We start from the raw sequence: 25417 nt of genomic DNA, 5'->3' as shown, positions 1-25417 counted from the left end.
TTGTTAGTTCCAGAAGCTGCGAAAGTGTACCTGCCGACCACTCTTTTAGTTGGTTGGTTGATTTTAGGAAGGGGACCAAACACTGAGGTCACTGGTCCCATCGGCTTAGGGAAGGAAGTCGGCCATGCCCTTTCAAATTAACCATCCCGGCATTTGCCTGAAGCGATTTAGGGATATCACGGTAAGCCTAAATCCGGATGGCTGGATGCGGTTTGAACTGTCGTCCTCCCGAATGCGAGTCCAGTTTGCTAACCACTGCGCTACCTCGCTCGGTGCCACTCTTTTGACTTTTTTCGGTAATAAGACGAAACCACACCGAACTGTGACAGAATGCCCGTATTTCGAAATACAGCCACCAGGGAGCCGCGGTGGAAGGAAAGTGGCGTAACAAAGTACAACCAAGTCGAACATTTTGTGTCATGACAAAAGATGCATTTCGTAAGTTGCGCCGCTAAAAACTGAAAGATCGCGTATGCAACTGCTGTATGCCAGTAGCTGTGCGACACTTTTGTTGCGTTTGTGAACCCGGCTTTACGTTATTTCTTTAAAGTAATTTATATTATCAACAAAAGATCGATATAAACCCTACAGCTCGAGATTCTGGTCGTTGTTCACGATTGTTTGTTTCTATTGGTTGTTCTGCTATTTCTCTCTGACTCAAAACTCAATATGTCGGTATACATGATGGGAGTAGTCAGGTGTCGGATAGGTGGGTAGTGTACTGGTTGTGGGACTTTCTTATAAGGGTTCAGGTGGTGGTAACTATTTGTTGATAAATAAAGTGTGCACATTACAAAGAATGGCAAACAAACTAAGCGGGGATGTCAAAGGTTAGTGTTCTAACTCTAACAGCTATGTGTTTTGTATATTGGCGGGCTGGCCCCTCAGAAAATACACATTTGATATGTCAAAAACCATACCACAAGTCCGTGTATAGCCAGTGTACAAATAACTGTCATCTTGTGCCTAGAATTCGTTAGTTCAGAGTGTTTACTTGTACACATTCTGCTGGTTTACGTGATTAGCATAGAGGTAATGACATTTGTCAGTGACGTTTACAGTATAGTTTGAAGACTTATGTTTACCAGTGGTACGTGTTTGCTATTTCATATTTGTTTACATTTTGTGAAACCACATCAGAGATACAAGATGAGAGTCGGTACATAATTTTACCGAAAATTTACGTTACTTAGCTGCATGTAACAGGAAAACGCGTAAACTGATACAAATATTTCTTTATATCGCAAACGATAATCGTGAATGAGAAACGTCCAAGAGTAAATGTATTGAGATTTTGATGTTAGTGTGCATGGCTGCCTCCCAGGGTGTGCCTATGTTTTGCCTTCGTATTGTTATCTCCGTAATCAAACGTTACGTATAAGTTTCAACAGTATGAAATCGAATAATAAAAAAGTGCATAATACATGTCTGTAAAGACTTCATTTATTTATTCCTTCATCCAGTCATATAAATTCAACAGTATGAAATCGAATAATAAAAAAGTGCATAATACATGTCTGTAAAGACTTCATTTATTTATTCCTTCATCCAGTCATATAAATTCTCCATTGTATTTATGTGGTCAAAACAAACACTATTTCTTTAATATTTGTACGTAATTTCACAAAAACCCATAAAAATACAAATTAAACTCAGTAACTTGTAGAATGTATACACAAAATCAATCCAAAATTTTGCACACATCCTTATTGAGATCGAAACATGTTTAAATCCACTTTTACAGTTTCACATCTGCAGCTGTGCACTGAACCATACTGATAAGGGGGGGGGGGGTGTTCAAAGTGATAGTCTTCATCATGGGGTATGGGACTGGATTCAGGATATGCTGCACCCCCCGCTCCCCCTCCTCACCGCGCCTGCACTTTAGTAAGAATAATCAAGAGCAGTGTATTAACCACTAGGCATCTGTGACACAGTAAATGTAAATGTGACAGTAAGTTGCATCTGGGGGAAGGGGCAATACAGTAAAAGACTGTGAATCATGGAAATCCTGGGTCCATGCCTGTCTGCAGCATTATGGTGCCTGGAACATATTAGAAAGAGCAACACCGTGATATTCCATTCTTTCTTTCATTGACTAGAAAGTGTACAGTTCTTGTTTTATGGATGCCCAGATATCTTAATTTCTCCCGCTGTCTAGTTTGCATGGAGGCATAGTCTTTTAACCTGTATATAGAAAGTGAAACTAAGTAACCTCTAAATTTATTTCTTAATGTGGATGCCTTTTCTGTGAAGCCTTTTCCTTGTGGTCTTTAATTGGATAAAACCCACCAAACTATTAAGGGTCCTTATTGCTTAATTTAAACACTGGAAACATGTATATGGTTATTTAACTGAGCAGTACAGTTTATTTTCAGATGTATGATTTTTCATTTTTGCAGTTGTGTGTATATGGTGTAAGGCATATATATTAATTTGTACGGTTTTATTTGTATGTACGGATGTTGTCTTATTTGCATTTACAAGCAAGAGACAAGTTATTCTCACTGAAATATTTGTTCAGAGGCTGTTGTTCCAATTATACTTCAGTGTCTCCTTTTTGCTATGAGTGAAGCATTATCTACATGCATTACTAAATTGTCATTTATGTTGGCATTCCATTGTAATGATTATTACATTTGCAAGCATAAAAAGCTCAAAACTATCACATTTATTTATTTATAATGCCATGGATCCAACTGTGAGAATTTCACATGGATGTAGTGTGTGTAAATTTTTACTTTGTCAATGACAAGTACTTATACACTGTGTTTACAAGTAAAGATTAGAAAGTTATGTAACTACTACAATGATCCATAACACAGTATGATGAAATGAGAAACCTTAGGCCTACAGATTACAAGGTATAAAACATGTTGTTGTTGTTGTTGTGATGGTGGTCTTCAGTCCTGAGACTGGTTTGCTGCAACTCTCCATGCTACTCTATCCTGTGCAAGCTTCTTCATCTCCCAGTACTTACTGCAACCTACATCCTTCTGAATCTGCTTAGTGTATTCATCTTTTGGTCTCCCTCTATTATTTTTACCCTCCATGCTGCCCTCCAATGCTAAATTTGTGATCCCTTGATGCTTCAGAACATGTCCTACCCCAACCGGTCCTTTCTTCTTGTCAAGTTGTGCCACAAACTCCTCTTCTCCCCAATTCTATTCAATACCTCCTCATTAGTTATGTAATCTACCCATCTAATCTTCAGCATTCTTCTGTAGCACCACATTTCGAAAGCTTCTATTCTCTTCATGTCCAAACTATTTATCGTCCATGTTTCACTTCCATACATGGCTACACTCCATACAAATACTTTCAGAAACTACTTCGTGACACTTAAATCAATACTCGATGTTAACAAATTTCTCTTCTTCATAAATGCTTTCCTTGCCATTGTCAGTATACATTTTATATCCTCTCTACTTTGACCATCATCAGTTATTTTGCTCCCCAAATAGCAAAACTCCTTTACTACTTTAAGTGTCTCATTTCCTAATCTAATTCCCTCAGCATCACCCGACTTAATTCGACTGCATTCCATTATCCTCGTTTTGCTTTTTTGATGTTCATCTTATATCCTCCTTTCAAGACACTGTCCATTCCGTTCAACTGCTCTTCCAGGTCTTTTGCTGTCTCTGACAGAATTACAATGTCATCGGTGAACCTCAAAGTTTTTATTTCTTCTCCATGGATTTTAATACCTACTCCGAATTTTTCCTTTGTTTCCTTTACTTCTTGCTCAATATACAGATTGAATAACATTGGGGAGAGGCTACAACCCTGTCTCACTCCCTTCCCAACCACTGCTTCCCTTTCATGCCCCATAGTAAATTAAATATGAAAAGGTCATATAACCCAGAGAGTTAAATATAGGCAGTTAACACTATGTGACATGCATGTACAGCTTAATGTTCAGTTTATATGATAATACATCTTATTTTATTTTAAGACAGTTTCTCACTGTGTTTCATAAACTCTTCCAAACTGTAAAATAACATGGCTAAAAGAAATTGCCTCAGAAGCTCTTTAAATGTACATTTGTTGGCTATTTCACATTTGATATCTGGAGGAAGAGCATTAAAGATCTTTATTCCAGAGTACTGTACACCCATCTGCACAACCTTCAATTTTTTACCTTCAGTATGGAAATCATGTTTCCTCCTTGTGTTGTACTGGTGGTATTCACTGTTACATTTGTATAAATCAGTGTTTTTACTTATGAAACACGTAAGTTAATATATGTCTTGAGAAGTAGTTGTAAGAATTCCCAGATTCCGGAATAGGCTTCTGCAACTGCATCTACACCACACATCACTCAGCATTGAATATTTTTTTGCAAGAGGTTGATTTCCCCAGAAAATAATTCCATATGCTATCAAAGAATGGAAGTAACCACAGTACACTGCTTTTTTAATGCTTAAGTTTGCACTGTCAGAGATGATTCGCATTGCAAAAATTGAAAAGCTGAGTTTCTTGTAAAGAAATAAATTTAAAATAAAGTGATTGATAGGAATTGCCTGTGTAAGCAGACTGGCTTCTGTAATTGAGTTTTGATGAGAAAAGTGCATAATCTTGTGAAAATAATGTTTCTTTTTTTCTGTGAAGAAAGGGTAAGGGAGTTAAGATCTTCAACCTTGATGATAAAATTCTGAGGTACAAGGAAAAAATGGATTTACTATTTATTGCAGGGCAAGTAATTTTAATATTTAACAAAATGTTTAAAAGGTAAATATAGTGTATCAGGTATTGCACAGATTGTAACAGGTGTTAATGAACATCATTGTTAAGAATTCCAGACTTGTTTCCGTTCTAAACTGTAACTCAGAATCTTTTTGACATTAACATTATTAATTTAGTTTTCTAGAAGAAACAAAGTTACATTTTTCAAGGTTCTGAGAGCAGTTGAGTTGTATTAAGCCTATGTTTCTGAAACATCAGTATTTTTGCACGATTCATAAAAAAAACCTTCTTCCTTTTATTGTAATATTAGGCATAGGTAACATAGCCATAATATTATTTAATTTTAGATAAGAAACATCATTTTCTTTTGATTTAAATAATGTTTTAATGCTTTCGCAAGATTGTGAAAACATCTTCACGTCACAGTCTTCATCCACAGCACTTTGTCATACACCAACATATTTATATTAGTTTAGATTCCTTAAATTCTCTTTGCAGCTTGCAGCAGCAACTTAAACTAAAACAGTCTGCATTCACTTCCTCCACTTTTACGTTGCCAAACTCTTCTTCACAATCCACAATCAGAGTAGACTTGGTTTGTAGTGAAGCCTTGTACTTGCACTTAGTTCCTCAACTTCCAGGGCACAAATACCAACTTTCTTTACTTCTGACTGAGATACATTAGACATTGAGATACTCTTCACATGCTTCTTAAGGTAAGCATGGGAATCTTCTGCTGATGAAACAATAATTCTTCTACATTTCACAGCCATCCAAACACTATGCCACCAATCCCATCCACAGCAGTATGTGTCATTGTTTCAGTTTGCTGATGTGTGTTTGGTTGCTTGCATCATGTGAAGCAGTCAACCAGCCATGTACCCACAAACTGCCACAATGACACTTACTATAACAAAGAATTAAAATGCAATAGAATTTCCTATTCTTTATCGTGCTTACTCCTTAGACTTCAGCAATACAACTTGTACTGTGTTAATGTTGCTCATTGCATAAAAATGTAATTTACAATGTTCATTTGCACAGCATAAGTTATTAATGCTCAATTACATAGCTCTCAACCATTGTCACATCCACACAAACCTATGCCATCATAACCATATTGCCTTTAATACTGTAAGATTGTGCATTTTAATTACTGTGTATAATACTCTCCATTGCCTAAAATTCAGTTACAATGTTAAAAAATGTTTGTTGCCCAACATAAATGAAGAGAGCTCAGTTTAACAGTTTCTCAGCCAATGTCAAGACCTCACTAAATTTAACATTATAACAATTTAAACTGTAATATCGTGTAGTTTAATTATTTATTGTACTTAACATTGTCCATTGTGCAAAGCATAATTTCAACATTAAGGAACAAGTTTGATGCACAAAACACTATGAAAGTGGATTGTATCTTTGCTTTAAGGTTCAGTTACCTTAGAACTAGTGTCCCATTCAGACAGTAGGCATTTGTTTCCCGAAAATGGCTCAATAAGTCAAAAACTATTTTGAAATAAATGAAAAAAATGTACTTGTTATTCAACCTTAAAAATATCTCTTCTGCACATTGGATCTTTTACCAGATAAGAGATTTTTGACTAACTTAACATCCTGTCTGCCAGGTGTGTGCCCATCAATTTTATCACTGCAGAACAACTCCTGAATGGCTAATTTGACATTATCCATCAAAGTTGATAATTTGCTGGTTTTCCTAGGGGCTGAAGACATTGAAGGTCCAACAAAGTCAACTACAAATTTTTTTAAGAATGCTGGTTACTTACTGGGACTAATTGTAAAACATTTTTAGCTTTATACACTGCTCTTCCAAAAGACTGAGCAGAAGTCCTAATAGATGAGGCAGAAGTATGTGCAGTTCAAACTGCACGTTTTTTCTTTTTCTGCCTATGCAGTCTTTCTCTTTCTTGAATCTACCTATGCAGCCGTACTCTTTCTTGAATCTGTCTTCTATTTTCTTCTTCAAGCTTACCTACATTTTCCTTCGCTTTCAGTCTTCTAGCTTTGTCACATTCCTTTTCTTTTTCTGAATATTACCTCCACTTCACTGGATCAGATTTCGGCTTTCCCTGACACTACACCATTTGGTCAGACGTAACAGCTATTGTTGAAGGCTCCATTTTATTAAAATGTAATGTAGCGGAGCATTAAAATAAAAAAATGCACAATGAATTATTCAGTTATTAAACTTTTAATTAAAATTTAAACTAATTAAATTATTATGTAATTCAGTATAATATTTTTAGGTTATGTAATATTTTATCCGGAAACCACACATAAAAGCTATGTGATTCTCAGCACAAAATTTTCTCAATAATCTTCTCCGACTTCCTGTTACTGTGAAATAAGCACTGTTACAGCTAGTTTGGGTACAGGGCAGACAACATTGTGGTATGTTTACCGTTTGAAATTATTTTTAAAATTAGTCAGAAGTCAGTAAGTGCTCTTAGTATCTAACACTATGAGTATAGTATCGGTAATTTGCACTCAGTTTTAAGGAGAGGCTATTTTTCCGTGCCTCTCAATGTTTATGATGAAATATCTACTAAACTACCTAACAACGAAAACAGCGAATTGTTGACAAAATTATTTAAGTGGATAGATAAAAAATCTACTCACCAAGCGGCGGCAGAAAACACAAGTAAAAACCGGTTGTAATTACCAAGCTTTCAGAGCCATTGGCTCCTTCTTCAGGCAGAAGGGTTGAAGGGGAAGGAAGAGGGGTGAAATAAAAGGACTGGAGATGTCTAGGAAAAGGTGTAGATTTTGGGAAAGTCCCCCAGAACTGTGGGTCAGGGGAAAATTACCATTCAAGATGAGAAGGAAGTTTCCTTCCAGATGATGCTGTAATTTATCATGTAGTAAAGTCATGAGAAGATCAAAACAAATTGCAAATAGATTTAGAAAAGGTATCTGTATGGTGCGAAAATTGGCAATTGACCCCAAATAATGAAATGTGTGAGTGCTAAAAGGGATACATTAAACTACAGTTACATGGTAAGTCACCCAGATGTAAAGGCCATAAATTCAACTAAATATCCAAGAATTACAATTACGAACAACATAAATTGGAAAGAACACAGAAGATGATATCGGGAAGGCAAACCAAAGACTGTGTTTTGTTGTCAGAACACTTAGAAGAGGCAACAGATTTACTAAAGAGACTGCCTACACAACACTTCTCCATTCTCTTTTTGGCATACTGCTGTGCAGTGTGGGATGCTTACCATACATATTTAACGGAATACATTGAGAAAGTTGAAATAGGGGCAGTATATTTTGTATTATCGAGAAATAGAGAAGTGTGTGTCACAGACTTAATACAGGATTTGGGGTTTACATCATTAAAACAAAGATGTTTCCAATTGCAGTGTGATCTTCTCATAAAATTTCAATCACTAACTTTCTCCTCTGAACGCAAAAATATTTTTTTGATGCCGATCTACATAGAGATAAATAATCATAATAATAAAATAAGGGAATCAGAACTTGCATGGCAGGATATAGGTGTTCGGTTTTTCCCACACGCTGTTCTTGTGTGGATTAATAGAGAATTACTGTGAAGGTGGTTGGATGAACCCTGAGCCTGGCATCTCAGTGTTATTTGCGGAATAGCTATCTAGATGTTACAGTTACACATATTTTGTTGAAATCTGACCAAAACAGATATATTTTTAGTAATTAAAATACTACATATTTTTAAAAACAAAGCTTATTTGGGAGAAGTACAGTCTTTAAGCTATTTATGAACAGCCTTTGTAATTATGTAAGTCAGTTTCAAAAAACCACTCATGAAGGTTCACTTTGAGGTGGATTGGCTATATGGGTGAAGAGGATAAAGAGAAATGTTCAACAAGTCATCAGCTTTGGCCAGTGATGTAATGTTGATGGCTGGTGTCACATAAGCTTTTGGATTATGTATTCAGTTTTGTTTTTAGTTTGTGAGGCCAACAAATGTGATAGTAAAAAACCTGATTGTGGTGTCAGACTAATATGTTGCTTGGGCCACTTGAAAATTCGCCAGCAACATCACATTGTAGCTACCATATTGTTTACAGTATATGTCTCGTGTTTCTTGTGTCACTGGTTGAAGCTGACGACTCGTGTCAGACATTCCCTCTGTATACACTGAAGGCATGTAGTTGACGTATAGAAAGAAGGAAAGGTGTCATGGAGTTGATCACTGAGGTACACCACACTTCACTAGCTATAAACGAGAGCGCACAATTAAAGTAATGTCATTCATTTTGCATCCACTTGCTCTTAGTCACATAGATGATTTTATGCTGTCAGCCTCTTTGCCCATGATGCAGTAAAAGTTTATTTTGTTTATTTTATATTGTAACATACACGACAGAATACTACTGATAGGTTAGGGAAAACTTGAGAGACTCTTCTTACCTTATTTAATGCATCAGTTACCTTAGCTATAAAGTTAGCTGTTGTGGTTATTGTAGATGTATATTTTCTTAGGTCATGCTGTGCCTTGTAGAATAGACCAATGTTATTTCATGTAAAATGTAACGTACTATCATTCAAGACATTTCCCACAATAGACAAGGCAGATGTAATAGTAATTGGCCTGTAAGCTTCCAGATTATTCTTATCATTGGCCGTGTACAATGAGGTGATAAAAATTGTGGTTTACGTCTTAATATAGTGTCGGACTTCCTTCTTCCGGCGCCGTGCAGCGTCTTGATGTAGCATGGACTCGACAAGTCGTTGAAGTACCCTGCGAAAATATTGAGCTGTGCTGCCTCTATAGCTGTCTATCGTTGTAAATGTGTTGCCGGTGCAGGATTTCGTGCACAAAATGACCTCTCAGTTATGTCCTGTAAATATTTGATGGCATTCATGTTGGGGGATGTGGGTGGCCAAAACATTTTCCAGCCTGTTCTTCATACCAATCGCGAACATTTGTGGCCTGGTGACATGGCACATTGTCATCCATAAAAATTCCATCCTTTTTTGGGAACATGAAATGCTACAAATGGTCTCCAAGTTGCCAAACATAACCATTTCCAGGCAGTGATCAGTTCACTTGGACCAGAGGACCCTGTCCATTACACTTAAACATGGTCCACACCATTATGGCGCCACCACCAGCTTCTGCAGAGCCTTGTTGACAATTTGGGTCCATGGCTTCATGGGGTCTCCCCCTAACACTCAAATCCTACAATCAGCTCTTATCAACTGAAGTCAGGATTTACCTGACTAGGCCACAGTTATCTAGAGTCCAACTCTTACAGCCACAAGCCCAGGGGAGCCATTGTAGGCAATGTTATGCTGTTAGCAAAGGCCTTTGGTTGGTCATCCACTGCCATAGCCCATCAACACCAAATATCACTGCACTGTCCTAATGGATACATTTGTCGTATGTCCCACGTTGATTTCTGTGGTTATTTTTAGCAGTGTTGCTTGTCTTTTAGCATTCACAACTCTACACAAATGCCACTGCTGTCGGTCATTAAATGAAGGCCACCGACCACGGTGTTGTCCATGGTGAGAGGTAATGCCTGTAATTTGGCATTCTCAGCGCACTCTTGACACTGTGGATCTCAGAATATTGAATTCCCTAACAATTTCTGAAACGGAGTGTGCCATGCATCTAGCACCAGCTACAATTCGATGTTCAGAGTCTGTTTACTTCTTTCGATTGTCAATAATCATGTTGGAAGCATTTCCACATGAATCACCTGAATACAAATGACAGGTCCACCAATGCAATGCCCTTTTAACCCTTGTGTATGCAATGCAACCGCCATCTGTATTTGTGCATATTGCTATCCCTTGACTTTTTGTCACCTCAGTGTAAATAGGCACAACCTTATTATTTTTCGGTTATTTAAGAAATATCCCATTTTCCATTGTTTAGTTTATCATATCGGAAATGTGTCTGACCATTTAGCACGACTACATTAGTAGGTTTTCCACAAAAATCCTGAGTGTTTTTGGGCATCTGTGTGTGTTTTACATTTGCTACTGGTGATTCATTTGTTGGCCACAGAAAAATGTATTCTCTGACAGCGAAAATGTTCATATTCGTTGATTTGTGGAAGCTACTGGTATCTTTTATGAATTTTTGTTCTACTTCAGCATAGTGTTGATTAAAAATATTCCTGTCATTTGGATTCCTGCCTGCCTGTCTCTGGTATTCAATTACTGTCCCCTTTCATATCAGAACATTTTTTGTACGCATTTATGGGACCCCATACAGTCTTGGAGATGTTACTCAAACCTGAAATTTCATTTTGGTAAAAACTGAATTGGGTTTCTCTTATTGGCCAACAGTAAGCTTTCTTGTTGTTACAAGTGGGCCATTCCAGACTGAATGCCCTTGTGATCACCACCTGACCATCTCTTGTCTGAATAAGATTTAGCATTGATGTTTCTTACAGAATAAAACTAGGCTGTGGACAACTCAAGCTCAAGATAAACAAAATCCTAGCTTTATGAGGATTTCAGTAGGGGGCTGCAAAATGTGGTATGAGCTCCACAACTACTATGGGCACATTAAACCCAGCTTAAAATTAAAACTTTTTGTGCCCATTGCACTGTTAAAATTTCATTGTTGTATTATACATCATTTTTATGGTACATGGGACCAATTTTTATTTATTTTTTTTTTTTTTTGGGGGTGGGGGTTGGGGGGGAGATCAGTTGCAATTTTTCAGCCATTTTCTAACTGCAATAACTTTTTATAAAAAAGGAATACTGGGTCCCCTTTAGTAGTTTCCTGAGGATTTACCTTGGAAAAGGTTTTATATAGATAAGTTGCACTTCCTGCCATTTCCACACATCAAACTGTATTACAAATGACGTGTCGTGGAGAGATGTTCAATGCAGTCTATCGCTGAAACTGCATAGTTTTGTAATACACAAGTATAAAAACAAAAAGCTCCAAATATGGCACGTTAGTGTCATCACTGAATTCAAGATGGCAGCTGCTAGATTTGCGTCTGTCAACCAGTCACAACACAGGAAACATGGTCCCATCAGCCAGTCATAGTCTACATTTATATTATTGCTTATCCTGAAAATTTTGGCATCAGATTTATGCATTTTAGTGGTGCATGTCATATTGCTAAATATTATCACCTCATTTTTCACTAAATAGCTCCAGTATACAAACACAGCATATATAAGTACATTTTAGTGTAGGTCAGGTGGTCGGCAGTGTCCCGTAGAAGGAATCATAACCCCATACTTCCAAGTAAGAAGGTAGTGTCTTTACAACTACACTGGTTGGTTGGTACATAAAGTAGTGTGTTCTCTTGATTGTAGGCAAATTGCACCATGGTGCCTTCAGGACCATAGAACATCCACATCTCTATGTTCACCCTTGAGGCCATCCAAAAAACAGTGTCAACAAAACACACACACACACACTCCCTCCGTCCCTCCCTCCCTCCCTCCCTCCCTGAGTGAGTGAGTAAGATGTTGAGCTCAGGAGAATGTCACTACATTACTGTCATGCACTGTTGATCGTGGCATATTTGCTTTTTATGTGACAGTGTGTTATATTTGTCTTCTTTCATTATAAAACCCTAATCTGAGACCCGTAAGCAATCTTTGATTGTGTAATATGCATTACTTATTAAGTATGTTTAGCTGCCTTTTTGAGCATATGTACGTTAATCTTACTCATCTCCCAGGGCAATTTATTAAACAGTTTCACTCCCTTATTTAATGCTGTTTTGAGTATTTTTGTTTGTTTTTCTTGATAAATGCAAGTCTAATATGGCTCTTGTTCTTTGCTCATGTATAGAAGTGCTAGTGCATTACTAAGTAATGTTTTCCCTGATATGCAACCAGGACTGATAGATGTACTAATCTGGTGCAGTAAGTATACCAAGTCTTTTGAACAGTGTTTACAATGAGCCCAACTACTGCTTTCGGTTATTATTCTGATGTTGCTTTTCTATGATTTGAAAACTGTGTCCATAGTTTGCACCTTTGATCCACAGAAAAGAATCCTTAGCAAAGAACTGAATGCATAGCTGAATGGTACCTCAGGTAAAATTGCACTTAATGGTGTCAGCAACTTTTCTGTTGTTTGCTGCTGTTGGTAGCAGTTTGTGGGATAACTCGTGGGAAGTTATCATGGCAAATCAAGTCAAATGTAGGAAGTGAATCTCACTCATAATTTCCTATGGTTCATAAGTGGTTAGCTGGTATTTTGTTCTATCCAGGTAGTATGAACCACATTGTCAGAATTTTCAGCAAAAGTGGAAATAAGGCCTAAAAGTAGAGTATTGCAATGACGGATGTACATATCAGGCTGTGCTTTTATGGCAAGCATGTTTTCACATTGAGATTCACTGGCTTCATCAGTTCACAGCCGGATTGCCCCATCCCATCCTAATTTAGGAATCAAGCCTCGCTACAGGCCAGTCTGTCAGAACATCTACTTTTTTTCTAGTCGCCAAAGAAATACAAAAATATGTAAGCAATCTTAAAATTCATAACCAGACCAGTAAAAGTTATTGTGGCACACACTATATCAAAAGGAAATGTGATCAATTCATGTATTCTGCCAAAAGAAATTATTAGATCCAGTGATTCTCACCAGTTGGCTGTGACCAACCTGAACAATTTGCCAGCATCAGCACACAACACAAGAGTTTTCAAAACTGTAAGTGAACTTTAGCCAGATGTCACCACGTGACAGTAGGTCTTACAAATTGCTGCTGGAACACTAAGCTGAATAGTATGCTGATGACAATTTAACTGAAAACTAAAAACTTTCTCTGTGTTATATTATCTAGAGGTATGTCATCTATGCTTGTTCCTACAGTTCTTTTCCTTCTTTGTGCTGTGAAGCTTGCAATTTGTTTCCTTTATGTTCGCTGTTAATTTTTTATATACTGGCCACTTGCAAGCATCCTTGGGCATTTGATTTAAGTTCTCTGTTAGGAGCTACAGTGTTTCAGCATTGATTATGGTGTTACTGTCATCAGCAAAAAGAACTTTCTCTTCATATCTTATACTGTCTCGAAAGTCACTGATATACGCTTAAGTCCCAAAGAAATTGGTATATGCATGCATATTCAAATACAGAAAGATGTAAAGAGGCAGAATACAGTGCTGCGGTCGACAATGCCTATGTAAGACAACAATTGTCTGGCACAGTTGTTAGATCAGTTACTGCTGCTACAATCGCAGGTTATCAAGATTTAAGATAGTTAGAATGTGGTGTTACAGTCCCTTAATGAGCGCTTTGACACAGCATCTCTAAGGTAGCGATGAAGTGGGGATTTTCCCATATGACCATTTCACAAGTGTACCGTGAACATCAGGAAGCTGGTAAAACATCAAATCTATGACATGACTGCAGCCGGAAAAAGATTCTGCAAGAATGGGACCAATGACAACTGAAGAGAATTGTTCAATGTAACAAAAAGTGCAACCTGTTGTGGACTGGCAAGACAGCCAATCCACTATGCAGGTAGCCGAAAGGCACGCGTTTAAGCTCACGCAGGATGGCGTGAGGTCTGGAACAGGACAAGGTCTTTATAGTAGCAAAAATAGTACGTAGCTTCTGGAATACTTAACTTTAATCCATAATTGGTGAACATTGGTCTGACGGTACATGCATCACAAGATAAATAGCAATTGATAATGGCGCCTTGCTAGGTCGTAGCAAATGACGTAGCTGAAGGCTATGCTAACTATCGTCTCGGCAAATGAGAGCGTAATTTGTCAGTGAACCATCGCTAGCAAAGTCGGCTGTACAACTGGGGCGAGTGCTAGGAAGTCTCTCTAGAGCTGCCATGTGGCGGCGCTCTGTCTGCAACCTCGATAGTGGCGACACGCGGGTCCGATGTATACTAACGGACCGGGGCCGATTTAAAGGCTACCACCTAGCAAATGTGGTGTCTGGCGGTGACACCACACAACCCTTCCATAAATTGCAGCAGAGTTCAATGCTTGGCCATCAGCAAGTGTCAGCGTGCAAACCATTCAACGAAACATCATCAACATGGGCTTTTGGAGCTGAAGGCCTACCTGTGTACCCATGATGACTGCACAACACAAAGCGTTACGCCTGGCTGGGCCTGTCCACACTGACATTGGACTGTTGATTACTGGAAACATGTTGTCTGGTCTGACGAGTTTCGTTTCAAATTGTATCAAGCAGATGGATGTGTATGGGTATGGAGACAAGCTGATGAATCCATGGACTCTGCATGTCAGCAGGGGACTGTTCAAGCTGATGGAAGCTCTGTAATGGTGTGGGGCATGTGCAGTTGGAATGATATGGGACCCCTGATACATCTATATATGACTCTTGACTAGTGACACATGTGTATTTATCCTCTCTGATTACCTGCATGCATTGATGTCCATTGTGCATTCCGACACACTTTGACAATTCCAGCAGGACAATGGAACACCCCACATGTCTAGACTTGCTACAGAGTGGCTTCAGGAACACTCTTCTGAGATTAAACACTTCTGCTGGCCACCAAACTCCCCAGACATGAACATCATTTAGCATATTTGGGATGCCTTGCAATGTGCTGTTGAGAAGAGATCTTCACCCCCTCGTACTCTTACTGATTTATGGACAGCCTTGCAGGATTCATGGTGTCAGTTCCCTCCAGCACTACTTTAAACATTAGTTGAGTCCATGCCACGTCATGTTGCGGCACTTCTGCGTACTCGCGGGGTCCCTACACGATATTAGACAGGTGTACAAGTTTCTTTGGCTCCTCAGTGTATAGTAAGAACAGAATTGGACCCAATAAACTACTTGAACACATGTGTTTGTATGTTTCTTGTCTGACAATTGGCTCACTAAACATTTTATCATTATCAGATGTGTGAACAAGCTCTATATTTTACACCCTGTTTTCCAGGTAAGACTGGAACTATTCATTTGTTATTGCTCTTATACCGAATCCTTCTAGTTTGTTTAATAGTATTTTGTTTTCAACAATGTGTGAAGTCTTGGACCAGTCTAAGAATACACCTATTACAGTTCTGGTTGTCAAGTGCTTAAAGTACCACTTCTGTAAACTCCATAACGGGTGATAATGTACCATGCTTGATTAGAAAGGTGATGTTTATTCATGTAACTAATTATTCAGTATATGACTGATTCTGTTATTTTTGAGAATGCAGGCAGTAGTGAAACTGGCCAGTAGTTGTCAGTATTTCAGCACTAGCATACATTTCTTTAGTAAGGACCCAACTGGTGTGTGCTTTAGTTACCCTGGAAAAATATCTGAGCTGAAGGGCTCATTTATTACCTTAGTTAAGGGAGTGTGTATGCTGGCTAACCACAACTTCAGAATGGAGACAGCAACCTTATCTACATCTGCTGACTTTTTTAAATTTTCTATATTGTCTCTCTCTCCTGAGAAACGTCATTGTGCTTCCAGTTTAATTCATTGTGGGTCCCTCATGCGTTTTAGAAATTTTTTGGTGCAGCTTCTCTGCGATAGCACAGAAATAGTCATTTATGAAATTTGCTAATTCCATGAGAATTTTGTTACACTATTCCATTTTTGATTAGCATGTTTGTTAGAAAAGTTACAAATAATACCAACAATAATGAAACTCTAACATTCCACAACACTTTCTCACTATATATTTTACTTCTTTTTTTCCTTTTCTGGAAAAAGCTACTCCCAAAGCTATGCAGTGTATACTACTAACACCTTATCCTCTTTCTGAGCTCATTATAGAGGGGTACTGACTCAGTATAAAATGGAAAATTACAATGTACAAAATTATAATCTGTTTACTGTTACAAAATAATGTGTGTAGTGTGTACTTTGACTGGGGGGTGAGAAATGAATGAAGAGTGTAGCATTATCCTGTTATCATTATTACATAACTTATTTATAAAACAGTGTTGTACACTATGGTAGCACTGTTTTAAACAGTGTGTCCTTGTATTTGGGAGGGTGGAGATGCCAATCTTCATCCAGCCATCCTGATATAGGTTAGCCACAATTTCCCTAAATTATTCCAGACAAATGCAGGCATTGTTCCTGTTATAAAGCCACAGATGACTACATGTCCCATCCTTGTCATTGTAGCTTGTAAATCTATATATATGGATCACTTTATTGTTGTTTTTAAATTGTAATACCAAGGAATGTTCAATATCCTTGTAAAAGAGAACTACAGATAAATAAAACAACAACAACAACTACTACTACTGCTACTACTACTTCTACTACTACTACTACTACTATTATTATTATATTACTATTACTACACTTGTCTACATTTACCAGATTCTCATTTTCTGACATACCATACAGCCTTGCTTTTATTTTCTGTGTTGTGTATTATTTTGTAATTTAATGTTTTTTTTTTTTGCATCAAGCAGTACCCTTTTTGTACCTATGATAGTGACTTATGAACTGTGGAGTACTGTAGTGCTTTTGCAAGGAACTGAGAAATTTTTAGTGTGTGGGAGGACTTTTTAATACTCGCAGGTATCCATCTATTGTCCTTGATCACTGCTGTCAAAGTGGCTACTTTTAGAAATACTTCCTCAAAAATAAATATAAACAGTGCGCATAATTCAGAGAACTTCACATCTACATTGTTTTCTATATACAGTGCATCTCAGATTTGTTCCCAAGTGCCTAGAAAAGTATGTAACTTGCACTCTGAGAAATCCTTTTGCAGTCTTGCTGTTTTGCAGGTTTTACCAAGCCTTTCTTTAGCCTTATTGTCCGGCAGTAATGATCAGAAATGCCATCATCTTTTATAAATACTATACAATTTTTCCTATCAGTATCTGTTAGTACATGGTCTAAAATTGATGCTGAAATTTTTGATGGCCTAGAAGCAGTGTTTCCATTTGTACCATGCTAAAAGTATTCAGGAAGTTATTACTAATGTCAACCTCAACACCTACATAGTCATTTCTCAACACAATATTATGTTATTTAATGTTTTCATCAATTGAGAACCCTACATCATCTACTGGTTTCGGTCATAAACTATCATCACTGGATATATGGTAAAACACATCAGTTAAAAACAAATCCCATTTTCCTTTTAAGCTGGAAAACATAAAGAATTTCACAGTGAAACCACCCAAACAACTATTGTAACCCGTTCTTGGAATGAACATTCTACATCTTTATTCTTCAGGTCTACTTACGTATTTCTCAACATAGTCACCCCAGTGATAAACACATTTCTCCCAACAAGAGACCAGTTTGCCAATACCTTCAACTTTATGTGTATGTAGTGAGTTAATCAGCTGCTTAGAATTGGTATGAGTTGATGTGAATTTGTTTGTGCTGTGGAGTGCTAGCCAGAGGGCCCAAGGTGCACCGCAGCTAGTCCAGCAAAGCATCTGGTATCGTCTGGCACAGATACAAAGGCAGTTAACATGGCCGGAAATGTGAAAATTGCCAATGCATGCAATTTGGATGGTCATTGCTTGTTCAGCTGAAGAACAGATGATGCGCCAAAAAAGGTGGAGTGTCAGACCATCTAAAATATGGCTACTTACAACTCTTAGAAGTACTACAGTAAATCACAGTTACATATTAAAGCAACCCAGATAATTACCATGGTATCTCTGTCTTAGACTGCACATACAAGATTTTCTCCAGAATCTATACAAGAGAATCAAAGAGCAACTAGAGGAAGAATTAGGTGAATACCAAGGAGGCCTCAGACGTTGGAGAAACTGTGCAGAACAGATCATCACTTTAAAATTAGCCATAGCATATTAAAAGAAACGAAATAAACCTCTTCTTTAAAAAAGCGTATGACTGCACCCATAGACCTTCAGTGTTAAAAATCTTAAGAAATTTCAGGCTCCAACCAAAATTAATCAGATTGATAGAAATCACCTTAACCAACACTGTATCAAAAGTCAAGTTCAGGGGTGAACTCTCTGAACCATTCATTGTAAAAACAGGTTTAAGACAGAGAGATTGCTTGGCACGCCTGCTGTTCAACCGTGCTTTAGAATACATAATGAGGGAATGGTACAAGACTAACCGAAAGAACATCCAAATTGGAAGACCCAAAGACAACATAAGTTTAAATTGTCTGGGATTTGCTGATGACCTTGCTCTCTTGTCCAACAGTATTCAGGAAACCAAACAACAAGTTATCTCACTACAGGAAATAGCACAAAAAATTGGTCTTGGATTATCTTTTGAAAAAACAGTCATCATGTTAACTGACCCACCACTCATAAACAAAATTGCCATAGGAAACCAAGAAATCAAAATTGTAGATAAATTTAAATATCTGGGAGAAATCATAACATATAACCTCAATGAAAAGACAACATGGCGTAACAGAATAAACAAATTGACTAGAGCACAATATATCACCAAGAACACCTACAACAAAAATATTATTTGTGAATGGTCTAATTGTGGACAAACGTGTATAACATTTCTTTTATTTTAATATTGTTGTAATGTATAAGTTTAATGCATAAAGTGGTCATGTTGAGTCAGAATAATGTCTGTAGAATTTTCAAACTATGTATTTTGGTGGGGATGGCCTTCAGCCAATGAGAATTAGGCAGTGGCAGAACACAACTGGAGTAAAGTGGAGACAGACACTGTTAGAGTGGTGCACTGAGAGGAGTGATTGAAGACACTTTATATCAAGTTCTTAAGGAAGGTAGACCTGCCTGTGGATGTAGTGTGATATTCGGTCATGTGGGTGATAGATTCTGGGCAGTGCTCAGCTGCTACAATACTTTTAATTTTTGAAGGGACCCTAACTTTTGTGAGGTCGTGGTGTGCTCCAGTGCAGAACCCTTTAACTTATCAGCTTGCGTTATGGAATTGAGAATAGACAGAGTATGAGTTTTTACTTGTTATCTCTTGTGTGTTATTGTGTAAATTGTTATATTGAACTCTGAATTATTTTGAGCTTGCAAATATTTCGTTTATTGTGATCATGAAATGGATTTAGTTTTTTGGCTGTCTTGGATGACAGTTTAGCTTGGGAATTTTGCTACCATACTCATAACACTCTCAATACAAATTTTCTCCATCTGGTAAAATTATTTTTTGTCTGTATTATAACTGGTTATTTTAAGACCACTTTCCGTGTATTTGTGGTTCCTTGTATTTGTGATTTACTTTCTTAATAAACATTATTCAACAGAATTCTCTGATGATGTCTACATCAGTTACTGATGTTAGAATAGAACTCTTTTTTATTAAGTTATTCACTTATCTTTTATTTAATATTCTGTTTATTTTGTTAATTTGTAATTCTAGTCAAAGTATAGACTTTTTGACTGCAGGATCGCAGCTACAGTTTTTTATTTGTTGGGAGTTGGCTGTTGAGAATGGAAGCAGACGATCAGCTTGACCCTATCATGTTACTGAACTACTAATTTTAAACAGAGATGTGCATAACCTAGTTACCCTAAGACTTGAACAGAATCGGGTAAAGTCGCAGTTGGTTTGCCCATATGGGCTGCTGATTAGGAAAGCTACCCAGTGAAGTAGCCACCATGCAACACCGCATACCACCAGTGTAGAGTGTTTTACTTTGTTGACAGAACCACAAACTGGTGTTCAGAAAGATGGTGCTTCAAACTCACATCCAGCCATCCTGATTTAGGTTTTCCATGATTTCCCTAAATTGCTTTAGGCAAATGCCGGGATGGTTCCTTTGAAAGGGCATGGCCGACTTCCTTCCCCATACTTCCCTAATTCGACAGGACTGATGTCATCACTGTTTGGTCCCATCACCCCAAATCAACCAACCAACTAAATTTTCTGTTAGTGCATGACAGGCTGTAACAGTAATATCAAAAAGGAAACACATTTTGATATTATGCAACTGTTTAAATTTAATCACATACCAGTTTCCTGCTTTTTAATCCAACATGTGAAGTGGAAAACTAGTATTTCCTTTAATGTATTAATTAAGATTATGTTTAACAGAGATGTAATGAAAGTTATTCCTTGCCTTTTCAGATACTTCAGATTTACAGAAGGAAATGTGCATGAGTTCACTGAAAAGAGCATTAGATGATGTAGAATATAATTCTTGTGGAGCCGAACCATTGAGAAAGAAGACCCGGTTACCTATTTTAAAAAGGCACATACGGAGCAGCACAAATGGTAAAAAAGCCAAAGTAGGTGCCCGTACTCACTGCAGATTACAGAGTAATAAGAAACATTTTCAAAAAGCTCCTCCAAATCATTCATCAAATGGATTGTCATGTACTGTAACCTCACAAGGTTCCGATAATGAACATAAAACAGATGAATCTAGTGATCTTGCCATTAAAAAGAAGCGAGCAAAGCGTTCAGCAGATTCAGATTCCTTGCCAAATCACACAACAGAGGAATCAGATATAAAAAAGCGTAAGGTTGACCAAACAGCCACAGAAACAGAATCAGAAAATTGTCAGGATTCCGCCAAACCATCTAATGAACAGAATACATCAGAGGCAACATGCAGTACATCACAGCGCACAGAATCTCCAAAATTGGTTGCGCGTTTGTGTGGAATTGCAGATTATATGAGAGTACAGCAGAATTACACTTTTCGGAAGAATGTTGCTTTTGCAAGAAAAATTTTCGTGTATTCAAGTGATGGATCTGAATATGATTATGATAACAATGGTACTGGTGATAATGATGATGATGATGGTGATCTGTATGATGACGATGATGGGGATCTGTACGACGACGACGATGATGATGATGATGTTGACAATGATGATGATGACGATGATGATTATGAAGATGTTGATCCTGATGCAGAAGTTGTTTCAAAACGACTTAATTTACAGATTGCTGATTTCTTCAAACTGCACCGAAACCGTAAGTGCAAATGTTTTCATTGAATTTTTGTTTTCTGCTCTTGTAGTCATGTTACGTTTTGGACGTTCAAGTGTGTGTGTGTGTGTGTGTGTGTGTGTGTGTGTGTGTGTGTGTGTGTGTGTGTGTAGGGTGGGAGTAAACAAAAAGTTCACCATAGATAAAACTTTCCTCTTACACTGGATTATGAAAATATCCTTCTTAAAAGTACTTCATATGATTTACACCATGAATTGAACTTCCTTGTTAGCTATTTAGACTGCAGTTTTACATCTGTGGAGAGAAATTATTTGCACATCAGTAATGATTGATTGCTATATTACTATACATTTTATTGATTCCCGAGGCAAAAAACAGCCAAATTTGTATCTGATGTTTCAGACTTCCATCCCTACTTTAGAAGCAGTTACTAATTATGAACTTTTCAGGTTAATTTTATGATACTTCAGTATGACCAAATATATGTCTCTTCAAAATGACAGGTCTCTCGAACAGCAGTATTTTTCTCACAAGCACATTGGTATAACTTTACAAATTTCCTTTGGCATACATAGGACCAACATGAAAGAAATGGAACATTTTTATAAAGATGTAAAATGTTTAAACATTGCTAGCGTTAGCTAGGACAGTTGGTAGAAAAGCACAAGGTTGATGGTTCCCTTCCCCATTCTTATCCAATCCCAGAATATGCTCTATTTCTAACAAACTCATATTCAACAGAGTATTAAGCTCTTATCTTCCTTCTCTCCAATTTTGTTAAAACAGGTGTTAGTGCTACTGCAATATTGTGCTTGCTTGATACTCATTTGTTAGCAATGTAACACATCAATAAAAGAAGACACTTCAATTGGAGAAAATAAGAACATTCATTTGTAAAGTATATTTGATACATATATGTGTAAAAATTGATTTTGAAGTGTGAGTGAAGGATATTGTTGCCATATTCTTCAGGAAAAGGAAATGACCATTGTGTTTAAGAAGTAATATGTGGCAAGTTTACTAAAATAAAACTTGTCTCACAGACCATATCTAGTAAAAAATTTTTGAAGACTATCAGAAATATAAATTTAGCTGTAAGTCAGTAATATTTTCTTACATTACACACACCTGCTTAATAGTGTGTAACACTCCATTCACCCAGATTGATGAGGACAGTGATACACGAAACAAAAACAGTTGCAAAGCCATCCTGATCCATGATAGGTCAGCCACAGCCAATAGCTCAAGAAACTTTCACATTTTGCTTGAAGCTGTCTGTAGGACTGATGTGTTGAATATACATTACATCCCTGGAGTGTTCCTCAGAACACTTTCATATAATGCAGGAGAGAGGGGCTAGTACAGTGGGTTTCTTAGGGTACATGTGGAGGGAAAATATGATCAAATAGGAGATTCTTGAATTATGTGCTGCTGAGGGATGATACCAGATGTATCAAAAGGCATGTTTCATCCTCTGTAATCACTCCTGTTTGAGTATACCACTACCATCTGTCAAGATAGTGCCATTCTAACAAATCGAGTTCTTTCTGCTAATGTGTGCCTTAGGTGACATACATGGGGAGGTTTCTTCCACACTCCATAGTAAGGATATGGTGTTGATGGTACGGCTCTTCACCAGTTGTAGGGCATTAAGTTTATAAGTGATTTGCTGAACTGTGACTCAGCTATGTGCTATTACAGTACATAGTGTTTGATGCTGACTCTGGTCGTGAACATATTGCCCACAGCTATTGATGTTATCTGAGGGGTTTTTCTGTGGATATGGGTACTGATTGTGACATATAAGATGATTAGTGGCTGCAAGACATTGGTAGTGCAGTATCCCGTGCATAAGCCATCCATCATACGACACAATCCAATGTGCTGATATTCTGTGTCCTGTCCATCCCATGCTAGACTGTCACCATGACAATCAGTGCTAGGTCCGACAGCATCTCGGTCACGTGACACACACAACTATTCTGTTCACCATGAAGACAAGAGTTAACCCTCTCAGCAGCTATCTCGAACTTGATTATTTGTGAGTGTATAGTGTAGTTTCATGGTACACTGACTGGGAAAATTAGTTCTGTAAGTGAGACACAGATGTATGTCAACAGAAAAAGAAATACCAAATAGTAGAGCAGCCATTTGCCTGGGCGATGGCATATCTGGAAATAACCATCAACCTGGTGTAACAAGAAACATGATTCATCCAATCAGGCAACGTGTTTCCACTGGTTCATGGTCCAATCACAATGATTCCAAAGCCACTGCAATTGAAATTATTGGAGTCCTTGGGTCAACATGGAACACGTAGGGGTCATCTGTTGTGGAGCCCGATGTTCTCCATTTACAGCCCATATCATCATTAGAATTCCGTTTCATCTGTACTCAACTTACATACTTTCCTTATTGTGTCATGGGCCCCCAGTGCCATGAGGTGGCGACTAGTCTCTCAGTGGGCAATGGGCATAATGTTTCGGCTCATCAGTGCATACCACAAGCAATAACAAACCCATCTCTATAGTCCTGTAGAGGTGCACCTAAAACATCTTCCATATCTGAAGATTTCTTTCTATTGAGAGTGACAAGCTGATTTCTGTTTGAAAACCTACTGTTTAGTCACAAGGCAGTTCCAACATTTCATTGCCTCATTCTTTTTTTCCCACAGAACAACAGTGTATTTAATGTTTTTTTAAGTCAAGGAATGCAGTATTTCAAATGGTTCAAATGGATCTGAGCACTATGGGACTTAACATCTGTGGTCATCAGTCCCCTAGAACTTAGAACTACTTAAACCTAACTAACCTAAGGACATCACACACATCCATGCCTGAGGCAGGATTCGAACCTGTGACCGTAGCGGTCATGCGGTTCCAGACTGAAAATGCAGTATTTACTGGATAGTACTTACTCATATTGCCTTCTTCATCCTTGTCACATCTGAACGTGTGATCAGTCTCCTCAATAGGATGTAAAACCCTAACCTTTCTCATTCCCTTACTTTTTCATTCCCCTACCCCCATCCCTTCTCCTTCCCCTAACCTCATATAGCTTTTAATTCATTGACTTCTAGTCTTGCTCTTCTTACTCCCGTTTTAACTTCATTCAGATTATGTTTTTTAACAAAACTCTTTGTTCACACATTGGGTAAAACTATCTGCTTTTGTAGTAACTTTCTAATGTAGCTGTTGAAATATGGGTCTTTCCGTCTCTCACAACCTTGCTTGCCACCTGTCTTTTTGTAGCATCCTTCACAATGCTTTATAATGATTGCCATTGGTCTCCCACATTTTCAACTCCAGATATGAATTTTCATGTAGGCTCTGCAGATAATCAGCAGTCAGTTTCTAATAGCACTATAATGTTTTCCCACATTCCTGAACATCTCTGTCAACAGCCATTGCCGTTGGCTCACACTACCTTACAGCCACTATTCCCTTCTCTACAGTAACTGATGTGAAGAGACCAGGTCAGTTTGTTACTTGTAGATATGCTGCCAGCCTGATTCACAAAATATTCAAGGTATTTTTCAGATGAGCCAGTATTATATGATGATCATCTTTATTTTCCACAGCCCCAAAGATAAAAAAATACTATGTGAATGCTTTTTCTCAGATTCAGGTGAATGACTAGACAGTAACTGAGTTTTGGAGTTAAAGTTAGTTCTTGTTTTTGTTCTTTTAATCATGACTTACATATATTAAATAAGAGAGCCTCTTATTATGTTGACATGTTGAATAATCAGGTCTTAGGCTTGTTGTTCGCATCAGGTGTTTGTATGGCATGAGCCACTGTCTTCTTCAGGTGCTCCCTGAGACAGGTCCTTGGGTGGATGAAGTCCAGTATTTATGCCTGGATGGTGCTATGTGCTCAGTTTGTGCTTCTCATCACATCAGGTGCTCCGTCTGTGGTCTGTGCCTGGCAGGGGCAGCTCT

General features: G+C 37.8%; 1 protein-coding gene across 3 annotated transcripts in view; it reads left to right on the top strand.

The window, feature by feature from the left end:
* Nucleotides 1-658: 658 nt before the first annotated feature.
* LOC124722867 (myb-like protein O) overlaps nt 659-25417 on the top strand; it is a 99697-nt gene continuing 74938 nt past the window's right edge. For 2 of the 3 annotated variants that reach the window (XM_047247997.1, XM_047247999.1), the window contains exons 1-2: nt 659-709; nt 20646-21500. In XM_047247997.1, the coding sequence (XP_047103953.1) occupies nt 670-709; nt 20646-21500 (895 nt within the window). In that variant the 5' untranslated portion in view covers nt 659-669. Of the gene's footprint in view, nt 831-20645; nt 21501-25417 lie in introns of all 3 variants that reach the window. The other variant, XM_047247998.1, reaches the window with a different exon arrangement.

The sequence above is a fragment of the Schistocerca piceifrons genome, chromosome X, assembly GCF_021461385.2.
Source record: "Schistocerca piceifrons isolate TAMUIC-IGC-003096 chromosome X, iqSchPice1.1, whole genome shotgun sequence".
Taxonomy (NCBI): domain Eukaryota; kingdom Metazoa; phylum Arthropoda; class Insecta; order Orthoptera; family Acrididae; genus Schistocerca; species Schistocerca piceifrons.
Note: the sequence above shows the minus strand (reverse complement) of the source record. Positions and strands in the feature narration are given on the sequence as shown.